This window comes from Schistocerca piceifrons, chromosome 9, assembly GCF_021461385.2.
Source record: "Schistocerca piceifrons isolate TAMUIC-IGC-003096 chromosome 9, iqSchPice1.1, whole genome shotgun sequence".
Lineage (NCBI taxonomy): Eukaryota > Metazoa > Arthropoda > Insecta > Orthoptera > Acrididae > Schistocerca > Schistocerca piceifrons.
In genome coordinates this window covers 197565289-197592370 of record NC_060146.1, presented here as the reverse complement: position 1 = coordinate 197592370, position 27082 = coordinate 197565289, and the positions used below count along the sequence as shown (strand labels likewise).

At 40.9% G+C, this 27082-nt stretch overlaps 1 protein-coding gene across 1 annotated transcript in view; it reads left to right on the top strand.

The window, feature by feature from the left end:
- Positions 1-11880, top strand: part of LOC124717127 — an 85368-nt gene extending 73488 nt beyond the window's left edge. Inside the window, exon 7 of the mRNA XM_047243863.1 lies at positions 11289-11880. Within this exon, the coding sequence (XP_047099819.1) occupies positions 11289-11860 (572 nt within the window). The 3' untranslated portion in view covers positions 11861-11880. The remainder of the gene's footprint in view (positions 1-11288) is intronic.
- The last annotated feature ends 15202 nt before the right edge of the window (positions 11881-27082 follow it).

Genomic DNA, 27082 nt, shown 5'->3' with positions numbered 1-27082 from the left:
CAGGTATCTTTTTCTTCCATTCACCGTTCCTTTCATAGCATCCTTGAGTAAACAATCTTTTCTCATTCGTTGTACAAGCCAGTTGTATTGCTTCATCCTGATTACCTTTAAAATTTCTGTCTCTTCTCAGTACTTCATTTCTCACATTATTTATCCAGTTTATCCCTTCCATCCTCCCCCACATCCACAGCTCAAATGCTTTTGTTCTTCTTTCTTCCTATTTCCTCAGTGTACATGTCTCAGTTCCGTACAATCCCACACTCCATGTAAAGCACGTCTCTAGTATGTTTCTTAGGCCCTTGTCCATGCCTATTATTAAATGACTTCTTGCGTATTGCATTTTCACCTCCTTAATGTGTAGTGGACTGACAAGACAGCCAGTCCACAGTGACGGGTAACCGAAAGGCACTCGTTTAATTCACGCAGGCTTGCTTAAGTCTGAAACAGGATACGTAATGAATGCTATAAAGAAAAGTACTTGGCTGCTGGAATACTTAACTTTAATCCATCATTTGTATACAGCATTCTTGATCATACAAGTGAGACTCTCTCTAGAAATGGTTAATGGCGCCTTGCTAGGTCATAGCCATGGACTTAGCTGAAGGCTATTCTAACTATCTCTCTGCAAATGAGAGAAAGGCTTCGTCAGTGTAGTCGCTAGCAAAGTCGTCGTACAACTGGGGCGAGTGCTAGTAAGCCTCTCAAGACCTGCCGTGTGGTGGCGCTCGGTCTGCGATCACTGACAGTGGCGACACGCGGGTCCGACGTGTACTAATGGACCGCGGCCGATTTAAAGCTACCACCTAGCAAGTGTGGTGTCTGGCGGTGACACCACATAATGCACCTCATGTCTTCTGTAATTAGGCTTGCCAGATATGTGAAAGTACTAACTTGTTCTATATTTCCTCTCCTAACTTCATAGCTGCTCTTACTTTTCTCTTCACGGGACATCCAAAACTGTTATTCATTGTCAATAATAGAATCCGCTACAGTTGTAAAAATTATTTATTTCTAAAAAGGGAAGCACTAACCAGTTTCAGGACATGTTTCATCTTCAGGTGCTTCTGCAAAGTTTTGAAAACAATAATACCTACCCACAAGGTTTACTTTTGCTTAGCTTTGATAATATAAATGGTGTTGACAGGCAGAAGAAAATGATCAACGGCATGAGGATGCAGAAGGCAATGGAAACCACTGCATTAAAGACACGTAACTTGTATCCACAGGACATGTGTTTTGTAATTGAAGAAGTGTCATGATGATCCCTCCATTGACAAAAGATTGATTCCGGAATAGTTCCCCATTCACATCTAAGGGAGGGGCCTGCCAAGGGGGACCATGAGAAAAATCTTGAATAACCAACGAAAGGATAGCATTCTACGAGTCGGAGCGTGCAATGTCAGAAGCTTGAACGTGGTACGGAAACTAGAAAATCTGAAAAGGGAAATGAAAAGCCTCAATCTAGATATAGTAGGGATCAGTGGTGAAGTGGAAAGAAGACAAGGATTTCTGGTCAGATGAGTATAGAGAAGTATCAACAGTAGCAGAAAGTAGGATTCGTTATTATTAGGAAGGTAGAACAGAGAGCGTGTTATTGTGGACAGGTCATTGCTCTTATCAAAACCGACAGCAAACCAACACCGACAACGATAGTTCAGGTATACATGCCAACGTTGCAAGCTGAAGATGAAGAGATAGAGAAACTATATGAGTATATTGAAAGGGTAATACAGTACATAAAGGGAGATGAAAATCTAATAGTCATGAGGGGACTGGAATGCAGTTGTAGGTGAAGGAATAGAGGAAAAGCGTAAATGACAATACGGGCTTGAGACAAGGAGTGAGAGAGGAGAAAGACTAATGTTGTCCCGTAATAAATGTCAGCTAGTAATAGCGAATAGTCTGTTCAAGAATCACAAGAGGAGGGGGTATACCTGGAAAAGGCCAGGTGATACTGGAAGATTTCAGTTATGTTACGTCATAGCCAGGCAGAGATTCCAAAATTAGATACTGGATTGTAAGGCGTACACAGGAGCAAATCTAGGCTTAGATCACAACATAGTAGTGATGAAAGTAGGCTGAAGTTTAAGACATTAGTCAGGAAGAATCAATATGCAAAAAAGTGGGATACAGAATTACTAAGGAATGACGAGATATGCTTTAAGTTCTCTAAGACTATAGATACAGCAATAATGAATAGCTCAGGAAACAGTACAGTCGAAGAGGAGTGAATGTCTCTAAAAAGGGCCATCACAGATGTTGGAAAGAAAAACATAGGTACGGAGATGGTAAATGCGAAGAAAACATGGGTAACAGAAGAAATACTTCAAATCATCGATGAAGGGAGGAAGCACAAAAATGTCCAGGGAAACTGGGGAATACAGAAATACAAGTCGCTGAGGAATGAAATAAACAGGAAGTGCAGGGAAGCTAAGATGAAATGGATGCATGAAAAATGTGAAGTAATCGAAAAAGAAATGATTGTCGGAAGGACAGGCTCAGCATGCAGGAAAGTCAAATCAGTCTTCGGTAACATTAAAAGCAAGGCTGGTAACATTAAGAGTGCAAAGGGAATTCCATTGGTATATGCAGAGGAGACAGCGGATAGATGGGAAGAATACATTGAGAGCTTCTATGTGGGGAAAGATTTGTCTGATGTGATAGAAGAAGAAACAGGAGTCGATTTAGAAGAAATAGGGGATCCAGTATTAGAATGAGAATTTAAAAGACCTTTGACTTAATATCAAATAAGGCAGAAGGGATAGATAACATTCCATCAGAATTTCTAAAATCGTTGTGGGGAAGTGGCAACAAAACGACTATTCCCGTTGGCGTGTAGAATGTATGAGTCTGGTGACATACCATCTGACTTTCGGAAAAATATCATCCACAGAGTTCCGAAAACTGCAAGAGCTGACAAATGCCAGAATCATTACACAATCAGCTTAACAGCTCAGTCATCCAAGTTGCTGACAAGAATAATATACAGAAGAATGGAAAAGAAAATTGAAGGTGTGCTAGATGACGATCAGTTTGGCTTTAGAAAAGATAAAGGCACGAGAGAGGCAGTTCTGACATTGCGGTTGAGGTTGGAAGTAAGACTGAAGAAAAATCAAGACACATTCATACAATTTATCGACCTGGAAAAAGCGTTCGACAATGTAAAAAGGTGCAACATAATATAATAAATATATAATATTTACAAGACCCAAGAGGGAATAATAAGAGTGGACGACCAAGAACGAAGTGCTTGGATTAAAAAGCGTGTCGGATGTTGTCATCCGACCCTGTTGTTCAATATGTTCATCGTAGAAGCAATGATGGAAATAAATGAAGGGTTCAGGAGTGGATTTAAAATTCAAGGTGCAAGGCTATCAATGATACGATTAGCTGATGCCATTCCTATCTTGAGTGAAAGTAAAGAAGAAATACATGATCTGCTGAATGGAATGAACAATCTGAAGAGTGCAGAATATGGACTGAGAATAAATCGAAGAAAGATGAAAGTGATGAGAAATAGGAGAAATGAGAACAGCGAGAAACTTAACATCAGAACTGATCCACGAAGTAGATGATGTTAAGGAATTCTGTTACCTAGGCAGTAAAATAACCAATGATGGACGGTGGAACGAGGACATCAAAAGCAGACTAGCAATGGCAAAAATGGCATTCCTGGCCAAGAGAAGTCTATTGGTATCAAACATAGGCCTTAATTTGAGGAAGAAGTTTCTGAGAATGTACGTCTGGAGTACAGCATTGTATGGTAGTGAAGCATGGACTGTGGGAAAACAGGAACAGAAGAGAGTAGAAGCATTTGAGATGTGGTGCTTATAATGATCGCCTAGTCGTAGATATTGCTATAATCGCACTATTTCACTCCCATTTACGGAGATTGTTAGCACTTGATGTTAGGTTGGCACAATTAAAAGGCATTGTGGTAATTGCTGCTGCTTGCTGGATCGCTGCTGTGTCTCGATGCTATTGCTGGCTCTATATCTGGTTGTCTAGGGGTAAAAAGATGAGGTCCCGTGTTTTTGATGCGCTTTTGATGATAAATAATGAGCGAAACCAACAAATATTTCAACTTCAAATATATCTTACTCTGGTGGCCATCTTAATTCCACTGTCCACCAAAGACAATGACACAACACAAAGTAGCACTTCTTTTACATGTTCTTTGCAATGTTTATCCACCTCGAACAATAACACACATACACTTTACCAAAGTGACATTCAGACTCTGCTTCCGATCCTTCCTGCTGCTTGTATTTATAACCTTGTCAAAGAACTACTAAAAAGAGATGTAGTTTATAAGTCACATGTACATCTGTTATCGTAATTTGTGCAGAAAAGTTATTAATTTATATCGAGTGACATAATTTAACAGGTTATTAAAATGACAGACAGATTTGTTTACTTGACAGAATAATTCTTTGTTACAAAAAGGCCGTTTTTTAGGAGTTTGTCAATTGACTTCTCTAATTTGCATAAATAAGTAAATAACATGAATTATTAAGAATTACATTGGTTTTCGTCTATAATAGGAGTGTTTACGTGAATACTGAGTGAAAACGGTCCTAGTGAACAAATAGGTTTCACTGGGTGATTTTTATTTAAGGAGATTCAAAATACGTAAGTTGGCCACTATTTTTCGTACTTCATATTAATTATTTAAGATGAAATTAGTGTTTTTACATGATGACATTTGCTGTATCAGTGATCAAGTGATATTAACTTTTGTGTGGGTCAGTTATTCAGTATAATTTAGTGGGTTGACTGTTTATGGAGACATGATATGCAATCATTGTTAACATACACAATAACTTTTGTATAATCATAAATACTCGTTAAACTGGTTGAATTTGGAGGGTATCGCATACTTCGGTAAAGTAAAGCCTTTAGTAGGTTCCGTTACATGCTACAGACGAATGTTGAAAATTAGGTGGACTGATACGTTAAGGAATGAGATGTTTCTGCGCAGAATCGGAGAGGAAAGGAAAATGTGGAAAACATAAGGAGAAGGGACAGGATGATAGCATATCTGTTAAGACACGAGAGAGTGACTTCCATAGTGCTAGAGGTAGCTGTAGAGAGCAAAGCTGTAGAGGAAGACAGAGATTGGAATACGTCCAGCAAATAACTGTGGACATAGGTTGCAAGTGCTACTCTGAGATTAAGAGGTTAGCAGAGGAGAGGAATTCGTGGCGGGCCGCATCAAACTGGTCAGGAGACTGAAGACCCCACGCACCCCATCCCCCCCCCAAAAAAAGTATTTTTCTTTTAAAAATTTTGCGGGTGCACTTGAAGACGGGACATACGTCCTGAAACCGGGTAGTGCTTCCCTTATTAGAAATAAATAATTTTTACAACTGCAGCGAATTTTATCATTGACCATGTTCTTACTGTTCTTGCACTTACCACCGTAAATTTGTACTCTTTCTTATTAATTTTCATTCAGAATGCTTCGCATGTGCTATTTAACTGTTTTAACATCCCAACTGCAGTTCTTTCGCTGTCTGCCAATAACACAATACTATTCGCAAATCGAATACGTTCTATCCTCATACCTCCAGCTCACACTCATATTTTTCCTTTCAAGCATTTCTGAATAATATGCACCAAATGTACGTCAAAGCGTGTTTGGAAGAGACAACTCCCTTGCATCACTCTCCACCCAATAGTGCATTCCTCATCTAATTCGTAATCAACCTTGTATCCCTTCAATTAACATTCCCTTCAATCAACCCTATTCTTCCTTGGAATATCCATTAACTTATTCCACTGTACTCTATCAAAAGCTTTCTCCAAGTCAATGAAAACAGTATGAACTTCTTGTCCAGTATATCTGTCACACATAACTCTCTAAAGTCGGACTGCATCTCTTGTATCTTTTCCTCTTCTAACCACACCGAGTGAGGTGGCGTAGTGGTTAGCACACTGGACTCACATTGGGGGGGTGGGGGGGGGGGTGGGGGGGGGTGGGGGGGACGACGGTTCAACGCCGCGTCCGGCCATCCTGATTTGGGTTTTCCGAGATTTTCCTAAATCGCTCCAGGCAAATTCCGGGATGGTTCCTCTGAGAGGGCACGGCCGACTTCCTTCCCCATCCGTCCCTAATCCGATGAGACCGATGACCTCGCTGTTTGGACTCTTCCCCCAAACAACCCAACCTCCCTCTTCTAAATCAATAATGTGCCTCTGCAATACTTTCCCAGTCTTCCGTGAACAGCTCTGTTTATCACTCTTACTATAACTTTTACTACACGAGAAATGAGATTTGTGAGTAAAAATTCTCTTATTTCTTGGCATTGCTTTCCTTCTCAGTGAGTATTACTACTGCTGCGAGAAAGATATCTGGCCATTCATGTTTATCTGCGTAGATGAGTCATCTCTTTCACACAACTGCTCCCCAGACTCATAACCATCTTTGGTGATAATCCATCAATTGTACGTGCTTATCATTCTTCAACTCTTTTAAAGTTTTTTCTACTTCTACTTCCAGGATGCAGCGTCTTTTCTCCTTCTATTTCTCTTTAGTGAATAATATTTCAACTGTAATTAAACAGATAATTACGCAAGAAAAACTGCCTTTATTGATCTTACAAGTGTTGATACTCTGAACTGTAATAAGCCTGATAGACTCTGTATGATTAGGTACTACCAGTACAGTTTGTTCAAAACATCCTGAACTATTATTCTTAGTGGCCTGTGGCAAGTTGGGAAGGAAGTTCCACCCGCCGACCCCCAGCATATGGCCAGCAAGGGGCAGGAGGTTGTACAGGGGGGGGGGGGGGGGGTAGAAGACACAGTTTCATAATTTGCAGTGATGTCGCTATACGCGTGCTTCCTGGTTTGAATTGGCACGGCACGCCAATCACTTCGTAACGCCTGCGGTACATACACACATACTGTATTGTTAGATCGCCAATACCGACAGCGATTGGACGCAAAATAGTCCCGGCTCGAAGTCGACCAACTTCAACCAGCTGCAGATGAACTACAAATTGCGGCATTGTGAATAGATAAACAAATAGTAGTAGCAGTGATGAAGAACCGCTTTTAGAAAGTCGTCGTTTAAGGGGCTCCGGAACGCCCTATACTTGCAATGTTAAAATAACACTTATAAATTACATCCTTCCTCACAAAGTATTTGAGGTAGGAAGTTGAACTTTTTACAGATTATTTATTGGAATATGGGCTACAACTTAACACAGGGATTTTACAAAATTTTAGTTCAGTTATTAAAGATGTTTTTTTTTCAATTGTAATGAAAATTCACAACATTGTTTTGCAATTTTTTATTTATATATTCAAAAATATACAGTTTTTTGGAAAAAGGCTGTGTTAAATTATGCGGAAGGTACTGTGTAACATTTACTGAAAGTTTGAAACAAGTATGTTTGGAAGATCCTTAGAAAACATGTAATTAGTATGAGAAAACAAAAGTTTTGGGAATCGAGAGACAAAGATTGGATTAACTTTTTAGTGCATTCCGGGTCCATAGGATGGATTATCTTCATCCTCTGCAAACTCCTCCCCCAGCTTCCTCTTGTTCCTCCTCCTGTTTACTCTTGCTTGTATTTCTAGACTCTTTACAGCCCTGTCTGCAGCCCGAAGGCGTTCCTTGTCTAAAGCAAGCATCGCTCGTACCATGTTAGAACCTATCTTCATTCCCATATTTCTAAATACCTTGCACCTTACAATGTTGCCATCATTGAAAGTCGCAACAGCATCATACACACCAAAGTGAAGTGTTTCTATTCCAACAAATACAGTCTTGGGGATTCTCGACCATATAACACCATTTACACTTTCATTGGGGTTTTGAGTTTTTCCGTGAATACACTTTTTCAACAGTTCAGGTGCTGCTAAGTCTCTGAAAATAGGTTAGCCACAACACATACTTTATCTCACATCACTAAAATGTACCTGATGAACACGGACGTTAATAATACCACCATTTGACCAGTTTAACAGCGCCACAGTGGGTCACGCCCATGTAGAACGCATTTCAAAAAAAAATTTAAAAATAGTTGTAGTCTTCGGAATTGAATAAATTATATATCTATTAAAAGGTAATAGTCTGCAGATTCAGAAAACGCAAAAAAGTAAAAAACTTTTCATGATTTTGAGCCTTTCCGAAGCCCCTTAAGTGAGACGGGCGAGAGCGAGACCCCAAACTGCGAGGTGTGATACGGTCGTGGTGAAAACAAGTGACGCCTTCACGGTCGCTGTTAGTAGCCATCTTCCATCAGTAGCTCAGCTACTATTTTCAGCAAAGAGTCCTATCAAAATACACTATGTGGTCAAAAGTACCCGGATATCTGGCTGTAAATGACTTACGAGTTCCTGGATTTCAATATGGTGTTGGCCCAACCTTGATGACAGCTTCCATTTCGCAGGCATACGTTCAATCAAGTGCTGGAAGGCTTCTTGGGGAATGACAGCCCATTCTTCACAGAATGCTACACTGGGGAGCGGTATCGATGTCGGTCGGTGAGGCCTGGCACAAAGTCGGCGTTCCAGAACATCCCAAAGCTGTTCTATAGTACTCACGTCAGGACTCCGTGCAGGCCAGTCCGTTACAGGGATGTCATTGTCGTGTAATCACTCCGCCACAGGCCGTGCATTACGAATAGGTGCTCGATCGTGTTAAAAGATGCAATCACCATCCTCGAATTTCTGTTCAAGTGTGGGAAGCGGGAAAGTGCTTAAAACATCAATGTCGGTCTGTGCTGTGATAGTCCCACGAAAAAAAAAAAGAAAAAAAAATCACGGGGTGCAAGCCCCCTCCATGAAAAAACCTGACCACATCCGGATTTTACTGTTGTCACTATACAAGCTGGCAGGTGACGTTCACCGGGCATTCGCCATACCCACACCCTGCCATCGGATCGCGACATTGTGTACCGTGTTTCGTCACTCCACACAAAGTTTCTCCACTGTTTCCACTGTTCAGTCGTCCAATGTTTACGCTCCTTACACCAAGCGATGCGTCGTACGGCATTTACCGCCGGCATGATGTGTGGCTAATGAGCAAAAAAAAAAAAAAAAAAGTGTGTGAAATATTATGAGACTTAACTGCTAAGGTCATCAGTCCCTAAGCTTGCATAGCACTTAACCTACATCATCCTCAGGATAAACACACACACCCATGCCCGAGGGAGGACTCGAACCTCCGCCGGGACCAGCCGCACAGTCCATGATTGCAGCGCCTGAGACCGCTCGGCTAATCCCGCGCGGCTACGAGCAGCCACTTGATTATGAAATCCAAGTTTTCTCACTTCCCGCCTGTCATAGTACTTGCAGTGGATCCTGATGTGGTTTGGAATTCCTGTGTGATGGTCTGGATAGATGTCTGCCTATTACACACTACGACCCTCTTCAACTGTCGGCGGTCTATGTCAGTCAACAGACGAGGTCGGCCTGAACGCTTTTGTGCTGTACCTGTCCCTTCACGTTTCCACTTCTCTATCACATCGGAAATATTGGACCTAGGGATGTTTAGGAGTGTAGAAATCTCGTGTACGGACGTATGACACAAGTGACACCAAATCACCTGACCACGTTCGAAGTCCATGAGTTCCGTGGAACGCCCCATTCTGCTCTCTCAGAATATCTAATGACTACCGAGGTCGCTGATGTGGAGTGCATGGCAGTAGGTGGCAGCAAAATGCACCTAATAAGAAAAACGTATGTTTTTGGGGGTGTCCGGTTACTTTTGATCACATAGTGTCTGTGCTGAACAATTATATTTCTTCATTCCTTTTCATTTTTTATTATTTTCTGCTTATTTTCTGATTACAAGACTCCTTCATCCCTTACTTGATCGTTCCATCTCCCTACAGTATACCAGACATGGATTGAGCTTCGTAACTGTTTCATAACTTCTCGCTTGGTAGAGTGTCAGTCCATTTAAATGAAGGCAGGCGAGTGCCTTCAGCTTGTGCCCAGTACGTGGGAAAATTAATTGCTGCGTCTGGTCTCAGCTTTGACCACTTGATTCAGTCAAGTTCGTCCCTAGTTGGAGGCGGCTGTAAACTGATTAATTGATAAACTGAGGAGGTGAACGGTTGTTAACATACACTTAGAACAGAGTTAACATCAGAGTAGTCGTGTAATAGAACAAGGACCTTTTCAAAACGTCAAAACGTCTACACGGATACTCTGCAGATCACGTGTAAGTGCCTGGCAGAGGGTTCATCGAACCACCTGCATAATTCTCTATTATTCCAATCTCTTATAGCAGGCGGAAAGAATGAACACTTATATATTTCCGTACAAGCTCCCATTTGCCTCATTTTATCGTGGTGATCGTTTATCCCTATGTAGGGCGGTGTCAACAAAATATTTTCTCATCCGGAGGAGAAAGTTGGTAATTGGAATTTCGTGAGAAGATTCCGTCGGAACGAAAAAAGCCTTTGTTTTAATGATTTCCAGCCCAAATCCTGTACCATTTCATTAACACTCTCTCCAACATTTGGAGATAATGCAAAACGTGCTGTCCTTCTTTGAACTTTTTCGATGTACTCCGTCAATCCTATCTGGTAATGATCCCTCACGGCGCAGCAGTATTTTTTTTTTTTTAAAAAAGAAAAAGAACAAGTGTAGTGTAGCCAGTCTCCTTAGTAGATCTGTTACATTTTCTAAGTCTCCTGCCAATAAAACTTAGTCTTTCGTTAGCCTTTCCCACAACTTTTTCTATATGCTCCTTCCAATTTAAGTTGTTCGTAATTGTAATACCTAAGTATTTAGTTGAATTTACGGCTTTTAGATTACACTGATTTATCGTGTAACCGAAATTTAACGAGTTCCTTTTAGCACTCATGTTGATGACCTCACACTTTTCGTTATTTAGGGTCAACTGCCAATTATCGCACCATTGAGATATCTTTTCTAAATCGTTTTGTAGCTTGTTTTGATCTTCTGGTGGCTTTATTAGTCGATAAACGACAGCGTCATCTGCAAAAAACCGAAGACGGCTGCTCAGATTGTCTCCCAAATCGTTTATATAGATAATGAACAGCGAAGGGCCTGTAACACTACGTAGGGGAACCTGCGGAACAGTTGCTGCTAATAACTCACTGCTTACAACCATAAACAGAACACTGATACATAATTCTGGACCAGTACCACTGGGTATATCTTTATTGTGAACTATTTTAACCACTGATGATGGGTGACTTACTTAAACCACACCTAGTATTGTAGGCCAGAGGTGTTTGTGACTTCAGCTACTTTTAGTGTATGAGCGCCACCATCACCTACTTGCTATGATTGTTTTGCAGGTGAAGAGTGGCAGCTGGAAGACAAAAGCAACGCTACCATCTCTGTGGACGCTGGCTGCCTGGAGCTGTTCGTGAGCGCCCTGGACCACCCCACATGTCCATTGGAAGACCTGCCACCGGAAACCATTGAGCAACGCGAGCAGTGCCGCGTGCAGCTGTGGAACGACCTGGTTCGGGGGTCGACCCACGTACCCGAGACCAGCCACCGGAGGGCCAACGTCAGCCTCTGCCTCTTGGCCTGGATGACAGCCAACTCGTCCGGCATTTGTCAGCACGTCCCATTTAGCATGATTCAGTCCGTGGATGACGCTCGCTGCGTTTTCGAAAGTCCTGACGACCAGTCTTGTCCGAAATCGAACACTACAGATGCCATATGCTCTGTTTCCAGAGCTCTTCTGCTGCTCAAGTGTCGTGATTTCTCTTCACACACGTATTTCGCGGAATGTGGCGCGACCATGGACCACCGTGGGTGGTACTCACCAACGCAGAGAGAAGGCTGGGAAAGGAACATACAGCCACCAGAAATTTTACTGACTTACAAAAACGATGTAAACAATGTAACCTTGAAATAAAATGATTTTGAAATAAAGTCTGAAATTTTCATAAATCTCATTGTAGCAATAAATATTTGATGTGTGGAACTCTCTCGACACATCGAAATAAACACATAACCAGTTTGTAGTTGCCACACACTTGCTCTTATCATTGCTCTTACCAAATTAACAGTAACAACGATTATAGAAAGATGCTTGCCCTATATAACCACATATTTTTCAAAATTGTTTCACCCAAATTTCTTTAATTAAAACAATATTCATAAAAGCATCATTTATCAGATATGGCTGAGTGAACTAAATCTCACAAACTTCATGACTTAGATGGAACAGTTTTTCACATTGTTGTTATTGTGGTCTTCAGTCCTGTGACTGGTTTGATGCAGCTCTCCATGCTACTCTATCCTGTGCAAACTTCTTCAGCTCCCAGTACCTACTGCAGCCTACATCCTTCTGAATCTGCTTACTGTATTCATCTCTTGGTCTCCCTCTACGATTTTTACCCTCCACGCTGCCCTCCAGTACTAAATTGGTGATCCCTTGATGCCTCAGAACATGTCCTACCAACCGATCCCTTCTTCTAGTCAAGTTGTGCCACAAACTCCTCTTCTCCCTAATTCTGTTCAATACCGCCTCATTAGTTATGTGATCTACCCAGCATTCTTCTGTAGCACCCACATTTCGAAAGCTTCTATTCTCTTCTTGTCTAAACTATTTATCGTCCATGTTTCACTTCCATACATGGCTACTCTCCATACAAATACTTTCAGAAACGACTTCCTGACACTTAAATCAATACTCGATGTTAACAAATTTCTCTTCTTCAGAAACGCTTTCCTTCCCATTGCATTGGTACTTGCATTGTTTAATTCATAAATTTCTGGCGTATTATAGTATTTGAGAGTTGTAGCATCGCGTTTTAGTACCTGAATAGTGTAAAATCGCGTAGTCTCCTTCCGCCGACGAGCAGTGTGTCAGCAGTCCGCAAGTAGCAGCATTACTGCCTTTACTAGGCAGTCTTGTATTTTAATAACCATTTAAATTTTGTGTCGATTTGTTTGCGCTCTCTGTAGATTAGTTCAGACGTTTTAGCATGGATAGGGACTGCAACTTCTGTGTTCGGATGCAGGCTGAGTTGGCATCCCTTCGCTCCCAGCTTCAGGCAGTGTTGGCTTCGGTCACACAGCTTGAGGCTGTTGCCAATGGGCATCACTGTGGGGGTCTAGATGGGGGTTTGTCGGGGACGGCCAGCTCGTCCCACGCATCCCCCGATCGGACAACGACTGTGGTTGCCCGGGATACTGCCCGCATTGAGGCTGATCCCTCACCTGTGGTAGAGTGGGAGGTCGTCTCAAGGTGTGGCAGGGGGTGAAAGACATTCCGGAGGGCTGAACGGAAGGCCTCTCCAGTTTGTCTGACGAACCGGTTTCAGGCTCTGTCTCAGGTGATCTTTGGCCTGACATGGCTGCTTGTCCTGTTCCAGAGGTTGCCCCTCAGTCTGCAAGATCCGGGCGGTCGCAGACGGTGGGCTTACTGGTAGTTGGGAGCTCCAACCTCAGGTGGTTGATGGGGCCCCTTAGGGATATGGCAGCAAGAGAGGGGAAGAAAACCAATGTGCACTCCGTGTGCATACCGGGGGGAGTCATTCCAGAGGTGGAAAGGGTCCTTCCGAATGCCATGAAGAGTACAGGGTGCACCCATCTGCAGGTGGTCGCTCATGTCGGCACCAATGATGTGTGTCGCTATGGATCGGAGGAAATCCTCTCTGGCTTCCGGCGGCTATCTGATTTGGTGAAGACTGCCAGTCTCGCTAGCGGGATGAAAGCAGAGCTCACCATCTGCAGCATCGTCGACAGGACTGACTGCGGACCTTTGGTACAGAGCCGAGTGGAGGGTCTGAATCAGAGGCTGAGATGGTTCTGCGACCGTGTGGGCTGCAGATTCCTCGACTTGCGCCATAGGGGGGTGGGGTTTCGGGTTCCGCTGGATAGGTCAGGAGTCCACTACACTCAACAAGCGGCTACACGGGTAGCGGGGGTTGTGTGGCGTGGGCTGGGCGGTTTTTTAGGTTAGATGGCCTTGGGCAAGAACAGAAAGGGCAACAGCCTCAACAGGTGTGGGGCAAAGTCAGGACATGCGGGGACCAAGCAGCAATCGGTATTGTAATTGTAAACTGTCGAAGCTGCGTTGGTAAAGTACCGGAACTTCAAGCGCTGATAGAAAGTACCGAAGCTGAAATCGTTATAGGTACAGAAAGCTGGCTGAAGCCAGAGATAATTTCTACCGAAATTTTTAAAAAGGTACAGACGGTGTTTAGAAAGGATAGATTCCTTGCACCCGGTGGTGGAGTGTTCGTAGCTGTTAGTAGTAGTTTATCCTGTAGTGAAGTAGAAGTGGATAGTTCCTGTGAATTATTATGGGTGGAGGTTACACTCAACAACCGAACGAGGTTAATAATTGGCTCCTTTTACCGACCTCCCGACTCAGCAGCATTAGTGGCAGAACAACTGAGAGAAAATTTGGAATACATTTCACATACATTTTCTCAGCATGTTATAGTCTTAGGTGGAGATTTCGATTTACCAGATATAGACTGGGACACTCAGATGTTTAGGACGGGTGGTAGGGACAGAGCATCGAGTGACATTATACTGAGTGCACTATCCGAAAATTACCTCGAGCAATTAAACAGAGAACCGACTCGTGGAGATAACATCTTGGACCTACTGATAACAAACAGACCCGAACTTTTCGACTATGTATGTGCAGAACAGGGAATCAGTGATCATAAGGCCGTTGCAGCATCCCTGAATATGAAGTTAATGGGAATATAAAAAAAGGGAGGAAGGTTTATCTGTTTAGCAAGAGTAATAGAAGGCAGATTTCAGACTACCTAACAGATCAAAACGAAAATTTCTGTTCCGACCCTGACAATGTTGAGTGTTTATGGAAAAAGTTCAAGGCAATCGTAAAATGCGTTTTAGACAAGTACGTGCCGAGTAAAACTGTGAGGGATGGGAAAAACCCACCGTGGTTCAACAACAAAGTTAGGAAACTACTGCGAAAGCAAAGAGAGCTTCACTCCAAGTTTAAACGCAGCCAAAACCTCTCAAACAGAAGCTAAACGATGTCAAAGTTAGCGTAAGGAGGGCTATGCGTGAAGCGTTCAGTGAATTCGAAAGTAAAATTCTATGTACCGACTTGACAGAAAATCCTAGGAAGTTCTGATCTTACGTTACATCGTAAGTGGCTCGAAACAGCATATCCAGACACTCCGGGATGATGAAGGCATTGAAACAGAGGATGATACGTGTAAAGCTGAAATACTAAACACCTTTTTCCAAAGCTGTTTCACAGAGGAAGACCGCACTGCAGTTCATTCTCTAAATCCTCGCACAAACGAAAAAATGGCTGACATCGAAATAAGTGTCCAAGGAATAGAAAAGCAACTGGAATCACTCAACAGAGGAAAGTCCACTGGACCTAACGGGATACCAATTCGAATCTACACAGAGTACGCGAAAGAACTTGCCCCCCTTCTAACAGCCGTGTACCGCAAGTCTCTAGAGGAAGGTTCCAAATGATTGGAAAAGAGCACAGGTAGTCCCAGTCTTCAAGAAGGGTCGTCGAGCAGATGCGTAAAACTATAGACCTATATCTCTGACGTCGATCTGTTGTAGAATTTTAGAACATGTTTTTTGTTCGAGTATCATGTCGTATTTGGAAACCCAGAATCTACTATGTAGGAATCAACATGGATTCCGGAAACAGCGATCGTGTGAGACCCAACTCGCTTTATTTGTTCATGAGACCCACAAAATATTAGATACAGGTTCCCAGATGGATGCTATTTTTCTTGACTTGCGGAAGGCGTTCGATACAGTTCCGAACTGTCGCCTGATGAACAAAGTAAGAGCCTACGGAATATCAGACCAGCTGTGTGGCTGGATTGAAGAGTTTTTAGCAAACAGAACGCAGCATGTTGTTATCAATGGAGAGACGTCTACAGACGTTAAAGTAACCTCTGGCGTGCCACAGGGGAATGTTATGGGACCATTGCTTTTCACAATATATATAAATGACCTAGTAGATAGTGTCGGAAGTTCCATGCGGCTTTTCGCGGATGATGCTGTAGTATACAGAGAAGTTGCAGCATTAGAAAATTGTAGCGAAATGCAGGAAGATCTGCAGCGGATAGGCACATGGTGCAGGGAGTGGCAACTGACCCTTAACATAGACAAATGTAATGTATTGCGAATACATAGAAATAAGGATTCTTTATTGTATGAGTATATGATAGCGGAACAAACACTGGTAGCAGTTACTTCTGTAAAATATCTGGGAGTATGCGTGCGGAATGATTTGAAGTGGAATGATCATATAAAATTAATTGTTGGTAAGGCGGGTACCAGGTTGAGATTCATTGGGAGAGTCCTTAGAAAATGTAGTCCATCAACAAAGGAGGTGGCTTACAAAACACTCGTTTGACCGATACTTGAGTATTGCTCATCAGTGTGGGATCCGTACCAGATCGGGTTGACTGAGGAGATAGAGAAGATCCAAAGAAGAGCGGCGCGTTTCGTTACAGGGTTATTTGGTAACCGTGATAGCGTTACGGAGATGTTTAACAAACTCAAGTGGCCGACTCTGCAAGAGAGGCGCTCTGCATCGCGGTGTAGCTTGCTCGCCAGGTTTCGAGAGGGTATCGAATATATTGCTTCCCCCTACTTATACCTCCCGAGAAGATCACGAATGTAAAATTAGAGAGATTAGAGCGCGCACGGAGGCTTTCAGACAGTCGTTCTTCCCGTGAACCATACGTGACTGGAACAGGAAAGGGCGGTAATGACAGTGGCACGTAAAGTGCCCTCCGCCACACACCGTTGGGTGGCTTGCGGAGTATAGATGTAGATGTAGATTGCCAGTCTACATTTTATATCCTCTCTACTTCGACCATCATCAGTTATTTTGCTCCCCAACTAGCAAAACTCCTTTACTACTTTAAGCTTCTCATTTCCTAATCTAATCCCCTCAGCATCACCCGATTTAATTCACATGGCTTACATCAAAACTCTGACTACTTCCAACAGCTAAAGAATGCATTAAGTCCAACAAACTCAGATATTTCATAATTTGCTTAACCAAGTTTCATTAAATAAAACCATATTCATAAAACCATTATTAATAAAATATACCTGCAATAACTAAAACTCACAAGCTTCATAACTTACATTGAAACTGTTTTCCATATAATTCATATCAAAACTCTAAAACTATTTCCAGAACTAAGGGGGTGCATTAAGTCCACGAAATACAAATCTTTCAAAATTTTCTTAGCCAACTTTCATTAATAAATCAGTATTCGTAAAACCACAATTAATCAAATCTCAAACATGCTTCAACTAACATAGAAACTGGTTTTCATCTAACTTAGGACCCTGTTAAGAACATTAACCCAGTTAAGTCCAATAAGTTCAGATATTTCCGCAATTGGTCTTAAGATTTCTGACAAATTAACAGTATTGTAATACATTCAATTTAATAATAACATATGAAATCGTCTTAACATGGGACCGCCTCAACTTTACGATAAATTGGTGGTGGGCGCCAACAAACCGAAAGGCTCTAATAGATACAGGATATGCACGGACCAGAATGTGAATTAAAAATATACTGAACTTTGATCTACAAGTAAGCTTGCGGAAAACCACGACGCTCCACCGGCAACATGGAATTACCGCACGTTAACAACGTAACCATAGACACCGATCCAGGTTCTCAATTTTCACTCTTCCATCGTGATACCACGATCGGAGCTTGCTCGCGTCGACCACCGCCAATTATCTGAAACATAAACACATCAGCGGCAGACAACATTCTGACGCAACAGATACACAGGGATATTAACCCAGCCAGTTATCAATAAACCTTTACTTCTACGCGGCACAAATGAACCTTAAGCAGACTTAACATACGTGACAGTGGGTCTCAAGATTTGATTACACAGCCTCATTAACCAACAAATAAAATAATAAAATAGAAAAGGGATTAGGGAAAATATTTCGGCCCGCTTCTGAACAACTTACGCACTACTTGGTATGCATTAAACACGTGTTATGTATTACTATCTTTACGACGTTTCTCATCGAGCCATATACGTTATCTCGCATTTCTAGCTGCTTCTCTCACAAAAATTCAGAGATTCAGGGTCGCAACCAGCCCAAGCCCTTCCTAACCATTTAGAAAAAAAGGAGCTGGAAAATTATTAGTTTAATTACTTTAATAATTTAATTACAAGTACGCAAATGTCGGCCGCGGTGGTCTCGCGGTTCTAGGCGCGCAGTCCGGAACTGCGCGACTGCTACGGTCGCAGGTTCGAATCCTGCCTCGGTCATGGATGTGTGTGATGTCCTTAGGTTACTTAGGATTAAGCAGTTCTAAGTTCTAGGGGACTGATGACCACAGCTGTTAAGTCCCATAGTGCTCAGAGCCATTTGAACCATTTGAAGTACGCAAATTTCTTTAAGTTACCAGATAAATAGCACTCCATGTCGTGCATGAAGTAGCTTGATTAATTCAGGATTGGAAATCGGATTAAGTGGGTAAGATCAACACCACAGAATTTATCTTTTACGTAGATTATTTATTGCACCTAATTATTTAGTTGCACATCCTGACTAGAAATACACTCCTGGAAATTGAAATAAGAACACCGTGAATTCATTGTCCCAGGAAGGGTGAAAGGTGGCTACACAGCCACAGCGCCAAAATCGCGCCAGAGAGAGTATTGTTCCGCCGCCTCCACTGGCAGTGCGTGTTGAGAGCGGCAGACAGTGCTGGCCGAGAAGTTGTGGTGGACACTGCATGTCGTGAAGTCAGTGTGAGATGCTGTAGTGGAGAGTGTTGTTCCATGTTTATGGAGTTATGTAATGGGAGAGATAGCAGATGTTATTCCAATGGAGATATTGTAATGATCTGAGTGCTTTTCGTCAATATAAATTAAGGTAACTAACTACTGTTCTTTATTTTCTTATTATTGTGTGTCCTGAATAATGTGCCATTACAGGTTCAGTCAACAAAGCATCTGGCTTGTGTTCTTGTATTAGAGTGTAATTCTGCTTTCCTTACGCAATTGTAGTATTTCTAATTTTCTTTTATCACGTCAGTATAATTGCTATTTAAAAAATTCTTGTCTTGTTGAAGAAGAACTGTGCCAGATGTGCGTTGAGTCATACTACCACATACAGAACAGTTATACTTGTGCTTTGGTTTCGTAGATTTTATAGTTGCTGGGGACTTAATTAGTTAATTGTATTAACTGAAATTTTCATTTCATTCTTTGTTGTGGTTCTATGCAGTCAGATAGCGTAACAATACTAGTCAGGGCCAGCCGTTTACAAGACTTGCGTAATCGGACTTACAGCTACTAAAAAAATAATTGCATTATATTTTATTAAGCCCCCATGCACGTGGCGACCGCTGCTTCGGATCGTCCCTTGGAATTCTTCTGATTGTAAAAATAGTAGACAGTAGCATTGTTGTAGTAATTTGTAGTTTAGTAATTGTAGTCTATATTGCATGTGTAGATTTGGTGATTGTCATTCTTCTATTGTTTGTTAATCGTGTTTGAGGGAAGCATTTCGTGTGAATGATATTGTTGATGATAAAGTATCATTGTGTGTAATTTTCGTACAGTGACGAATTTTTTATGTTTTGTAAATGATTACGCGGTCAATGAAACAGGCAAAAATGACGAATAGTCATAATAACGAAATTGTTAACATGGCGAACTCGCCAACAGAGGAAAACAGTGTCATAAATAATGTAGTGGAAAACAATTTAATAAGTAGGGAAAATAGTCCGGAAACAGTTCAAAATTTTTCACAATCGAAAAATTCTCAGAATACGAGATTAACGACAGAAGATATGCAGCGGTTGATGAGTGCAATATTAGATTTGGGATCACAAATAGGAAGAATTAACTCGAAGATAGAAACTATGACAATACGGTTAGGCTCACAAATAGGAACAAGTAAAACCGAGATGGAAACAATGGAAACACAGTTAGGCTCACGAACAGGGACATGTTTCAAAAACATGAAAGATGAATCAAATAAAGAAATCAGAGAAGAAGTACAACCGATTTTGAATGCTCACAATAATAGTTTAATTTCAACAGAAATCAGACAAGAGGAACAGGACAGAGAACAGGAAGAAAAAGATCGCGTGATAGTGCAAAATTTTCCAGAGTTAAATTTACAACGTGCAATCGATAAGGAAGAAATACTTGAAAGAATCGAGGAATCCGTACCAAATGACAGAATAAATAACTTAACGCAACAGTGTGAACAGTTAACTACTAAATGTGACAATACCGAAACCCGAGTCGCGACACTTACGGAAGACGTAGATAAGCAGAAAGAAAAAATAGGTGACTCATCGGAAAGAGTTGAGGAGATCTCAGATAGACTGACAGGTCTTAGTTTGGATGGGGATAGAGATTCAGATGATACGGCACCATTGCCATTTTTAGAAACCAAAGAATACCAGAACATAAACAAACATGTTGAAAATCAAGGAAAATGTAATGAACGCGTGAAAAGGGAATTTGAGGCTTTAAAAAAGCAAGTCAAACAGATCGAAGGCGAAATTGTAGGAAAAGACAGCAAAAGAAATTTGGAATCACAGATAGCAGAGGGGTTTGAAGAAAATAATTTGTTTCATTTACGGAATGCGACAAGAGAGCGCCAGGCGCGCGAACTTGACAATAATCGACATTCGTACTGGGACAGACGCGGTAGGTCTTTGTCGCCACGAGGCGGAAACTTTGACTATAAACACTTTTTGACTGTTCGGAAATTTAAGATCTTTCGCAAATCTAAGAATGACGTACATCCATGTTCATGGTTAGCTCAATTTCTGTACGCACTTGCGCCAGATGTGCCACAAAGTCACAAACTAAAAATTATGTGCAGCTATTAAGGTCCTCAGGGGATTCACTACTCTAAGTGAATATGTGCCGTAGCGTGCACAGGGCCTCGAGCTGTAGTGGTGCTATTTCTCTTTTAGTTTTCTGTACCGCTGCCTACTCTTTCACTATTCTTTGCATCTGTCAAAACAACTCTTCGACTATCAATCTATCTAGTGAGTAAGTAAACAATAACCGGATACGACTATTTTACCGAAAAGTGACTTTGGAATTTACTGTTTGGACTTACTATATTTTCTGCAGCATTCATTCGTAGCCTAAATGAAATTTTACCTGTTTATCTTCGTGACAATATTACTTCATATGTTGACGACATTCTTATTGCTAAACGTTCTTGGAGTGAGCACAACAAAATTTTGGATTCATTATTACGTATTTTTGCAAGAGTTGGCATTACAGTGAACTTAGAAAAAATCTGAATTTGGTCGTTCTCAGGTGAAATTTCTCGGTCACATTATTTCTACAGAAGGTATTCTTCCTGATCCAGAAAAATTAGACGTTATTCGTAATTATGCTGTTCCTACTACAAAACGTGACGTTCGTAGTTTCCTTGGTGTCTGTAATTTTCTTCGAAGCTTTGTTAAATTGGACGATTTGGTCACACCTCGTTTTTGCGATCTATCTGGAAAGTCTTTTCAAACGAAAATCGGTCGACAACTCTGTTTGGTTAGTTTGTATTCCTGATGAGTGGGTTAATAAGCTGATTTGGTATACGCATTTCAGTTATGCGCACTTTGGTCCCAGAAAATGCTTTCATAAATTACGAGAAAATTGCTACTTCAATAATATGGAAAAACGTATTCGATTTGTTCTTGCCAAATGCAAATTATGTCAAAAGGCTAAACCGCCGACAGTTTCTCACAGAGCACCGTTGTTTCCTATCATTCCAGCAAAATTAAAGGACATGGCTGCAGTTGATTTGTTCGGTCCAGTGGTTCGATCTACTAATGGTTTTGCGTACATTTTCGTAGCAGTGGAGTTGACATCAAAATATGTGTGTTTTACACCGTTACGCAAAGCAACAGCTCGTTCAGTATCTAACGCTTTCATCAAACATTTTCTTAAAGAAGTGGGTCATGTTGATAAGGTTATATCAGACAATGGATCACAGTTTCGTTCTAAAATTTGGCTTCGTACTCTACGGCGTCGTAAAATTAAACCAATTTTCATTTCACTTTTTCACCCCCAATCTAACGCTTCAGAGAGATGGATGAAGGAAATCAATAAATTGTGTCGTCTTTATTGTCATCAGAATCACAGAACTTGGGATCAGTATCTTCATATTTTTCAAAACATTCTGAATGAACTCCCTAATGATTCAACTTCTTTACCGCCTATACTGATATTAAAAAACAAAGCACCGACAAATCGCATTTCTGAAATCGTTCCTTTTCCGCCTACACGGAAACTGCGGCATTCTGAAATTGTCAACCTGGCTCTACAAAATATTGCATCTGCGGCTGCTAGAAGAGAGAGATCAGCGAAGCGTCCTGGTCGTTTAAAAATCTTGTCAGTTGGTCAGAAGGTGTTAATTAAGTTTCATCGATTGTCTCACAAAGGAAAAGGCTTGTGTCGGAAATTTTTTCTGCTTTATAACGGCCCATATAGAATTCGCAAAATTATTCATGATAACACTGTAGAAGTAGAAACTCTTAAATCACGACGCTCTAAAGGAATACATCATATATCTAACGTTAAAATTTTTGTGGAATGATATACTTTTGAAAAATTTTTTGTAGAATGACATACTTGTGAGAAACTAACAGTTATATGTAAACACACGGAGAGTACAAGGACACCGCGCTGTGTTTTGGCGGCGGCGTATACTCAAAGCAACAGTCAAGTCTGCGCGCCGCCCAGGGCAGTCGTTGACCGCAAACAACCACTTCCTACGTCACGCGCCTACAGCTGATCGAGCGCTCAGTGCGAATGCACTGACAGCCGTAAATAAATACACAGTCTAATTTCTCCGACTAAATTCAGTATAAAGCTATAGTGACTTGATGAATTCTGTTATTAACATTCAGTATTTTTCAGGATACGGTTCTATAAAATATTTAAGAACTTCAGGTAAATTCTGTGCGTGTCCGACGTTAAGACGACTTGCTATCGAGAAAATTTCAGGAAAAATGTCATTTCGAAGAAGAGAGTAATAAGCTAAAAAGGTAATTATTAATTGAGTTTATTTTTCAGGTAACATATTTCCACTTAGGTACGTACCTTAGACGTAATTTGCTGCGCGATTACGTGATTCATACTTTGTGCTAATTACATGTTCTATGAATTTACTTGTGAAGCGACGTGCTTGTGTACGTTAACTGATTTTGACAATGATTATCCATGAATTGAGTTGTAACTTGTGTATATTATGCATCGCTTGGCTGCACTGCTTTTTCACTGATGTCATATTTTTAATTATGTGCCTGCTGTGCCTATTTGTTTAAATTATAATTGTCACCTGATTAATTGTGCTGATGTGGTTAGGTATGTAAGTTATACTTTGTGATTTATCTGCTTGCGCCTTCATGTTTACTTATTAAGATACGATGCTAATGACCTGTTTAGTACGTAAGATATATGTTTGCTGCTATGCGTATGGATTGCACATTTACACATTTCTGCTTGTTGTCATAACTATACTTTAATTTGGTATATAGCAATGCTGATGTACAGTGTACAAACATAGAGTTTAGGTTACACTATGGTACTAGTTACAGATTGTTCGCTTGGCAGAGCCTCGTTGTAAAATTTGTGCTGCATCCACTTGTTGACATTCTGTTCACTACTGGTATATTTACTCGCTATTGCTTGCCTTGCTTACGCTCAGTGCCTTATATTTTTAAGATAAGAAAATGAACTGCAGTAATTCGACGAACGACTTTAGTACAAGAAACGTCATAGAAGTCACATGAGCTGGAGGTTTTATGAAAGCTGTATAAATGTATGCCAATAGGAAGGAAGCTAACGACATGACATACCAACACAGTTATTACACTGCATTTTTCGTGAGCAATTGAAATAGGAAGTGACACTTGGCACAAGAAATACTCCACATGTTTGCTTCTGTTTGCCATAATTCTTGAAGTGGTGTACACACTGTGAAATATTAGGATCATTCACACTCCGTAATCGTACTTAATTTACTGAGAGTTATTCGAACTAAGTCTGTTAGAGGTCATGTATGCATTCTTTATTTATAATTCATAATGAGTAGAAGATTTTGGTCAGATGGATTACACAGAGGTTGCGTGTTGACAGTGTGTCTTCGGATTGTATGGGATGAGGAGGTTTGCATTAGGATTTTATCTGTACTTATTCGAGGAGACTGACTTGAGGAAAGAGTTGTTATGGAAGTGAAATGATATTGGTGCTAAGGTTTATATGTATTGACGTATTGAAGAGGTATTATTGAGGTATTGAGATTATATGAAGTTGATTGGAGTTTTGGTGTATAAGAAATGATACTGGCAATAAGGTTTATATGTCGACGTACTGAAGAGGTATTATTGAGGTATTGAGATTATATGAAGTTGATTGGAGCCTTGATGGATAAGAAGTAAAGTAAGTGAGGTGCATATTTTTTTGTTGTTGGTCTATATGGAACAAGGAGGATGAAGATAGCAGACTAGAACACTAAAATGGAAGGAAGATTGTCTACACAGTATGTATTTTTTTTTGGAGAGAGGAAGCATTGCATATCTTGGCACACTGACAGTTGTTCAGTAACAGTACATTTTGATCTGGCTTGGCAAACATTGGTCTTGACATGATGACTATGACGTTGACTTAACAATTATTGACTGTTATACATTGCTGTCACTACTACTTGATACACATGATGAACATGAAATTGGACAGAAGTGGATTCAGACAGTTAACACTATACAATTACACAGTAGTACTTAATATGGATGAAAGATGAGTGAGTGTGTTTTGTGTGTTTTCCTTTCCTAATCCTACCCACCTATCTCCTAAATATTATTTTATTGTAGTGGCTTGCACTGACAACCATAAATATCATAGGTTTACTGATGTTTGTGTACTTGTAATAGTAATATGATAATTATCTGATATCATTTGTGTGTTTATTATGATTTGTATGTGTAGTGTAAGAGCATTGTAAAAGCATTTGTAAGTGTATTCAAACTATTGTTCATGCTTGAACTGTCTGAGTAATAATGGGATATTATGGACTGTTACTTGTACTGTTTCTACATGATTGGTGCCACTAGGACATGTTTAATTTCTGCGGAGGAACTGTGTGATCAGTGATCGTGAATATGATGGACTGCTCTCTGCACCTGCTCATCATTGCTGGGTGCCACTGATGGACTGCATCTATTGAAATAATGACACCTGTTGGAGTCTGCACCTGTTCCACAATGTTGGGTGCCACTGATGGAACTGCTTCTACTGACATAATGTCACTTGATGGTGTCTGCACCTACTCAACATTGCTGGGTGCCATTGATGGACTGCTTCTACTGAATTGATGTGACCTGTTGGAGTCTGAACCTACTCCACAATGCTGGGTGCCACTGATGGACTGATTCTACTGAGATGATGTCACCTGTTGCTGTTTGCACCTGTTCCACAATGCTGGGTGCCACTGATGGACTGCATCTATTGAAATAATGTCACCTGTTGGAGTCTGCACCTGTTCCACAATGCTGGGTGCCACTGATGAACTGCTTCTACTGAAATGATGTTACTTCTTGCTGTCTGCACCTACTCAACATTGCTAGGTGCCACTGATGAACTGCTTCTACTGAAATGATGTTACTTCTTGCTGTCTGCACCTACTCAACATTGCTGGGTGCCACTGATGGACTGCTTCTACTGAAATGGTGTCACCTGTTGCTGTTTGCACCTGTTCCACAATGCTGGGTGCCGCTGATGGACTGCTTCTACTGAAATGAAGTCACTTCTTGGTGTCTGCACCTGCTCAATATTACTGGGTGCCACTGATGGACTGATTCTACTGAGATGATGTCACCTGTTGCTGTTTGCACCTATTCAACAGTGCTTGGTGCTACTGCTGGAACTGTGAACTACTTGTTGTGAATATTTGTATTAACAGATTTTTTGTGTATTACTGTTTGTGAAAAATCATAAGACTCTTACCTGCTCATATTCGTCATTGCTGACGTTATCGATTGAATTGTTTAACCACATGATATTTCTGTAAACTATTATGTAAAGTCACATGTATGAAAGAATTTGTATTGCTTAGTGTATTTTTTATATTAGGCTATTGAAAGGTCAGTGCAAAGCCAAAATTTTATCTAGTTATATGATATTTACGTATTAATATTATCTTTTATGTTTGTCTGTATTTTTTTTTGACGAATTTGGTGGTATTTTCACCACCAATGCTGGCAAAAATACCATCAAATTCTAGCCCGTGGAGGAAGGGCATATGAAAGGTGGCTACACTGAGCCACAGCGCCAAAATCGCGCCAGAGAGAGTATTGTTCCGCCGCCTCCACTGGCAGTGCGTGTTGAGAGTTAGCGGCAGACAGTGCTGGCCGAGAAGTTGTGGTGGACACTGCATGACGTGAAGTCAGTGTGAGATGCTGTAGTGGAGAGTGTTGTTCCATGTTTATGGAGTTATGTAATGGGAGAGATAGCAGATGTTATTCCAATGGAGATATTGTAATGATCTGAGTGCTTTTCGTCAATATAAATTAAGGTAACTAACTACTGTTCTTTATTTTCTTATTATTGTGTGTCCTGAATAATGTGCCATTACAGGTTCAGTCAACAAAGCATCTGGCTTGTGTTCTTGTATTAGAGTGTAATTCTGCTTTCCTTACGCAATTGTAGTATTTCTAATTTTCTTTTATCACGTCAGTATAATTGCTATTTAAAAAATTCTTGTCTTGTTGAAGAAGAACTGTGCCAGATGTGCGTTGAGTCATACTACCACATACAGAACAGTTATACTTGTGCTTTGGTTTCGTAGATTTTATAGTTGCTGGGGACTTAATTAGTTAATTGTATTAACTGAAATTTTCATTTCATTCTTTGTTGTGGTTCTATGCAGTCAGATAGCGTAACAATACTAGTCAGGGCCAGCCGTTTACGAGACTTGCGTAATCGGACTTACAGCTACTAAAAAAATAATTGCATTATATTTTATTAAGCCCCCATGCAAGGGGAAACTTTATTGACACATTCCTGGGGTCAGATACATCACATGATCACACTGACAGAACCACAGGCACATAGACACAGGCAACAGAGCATGC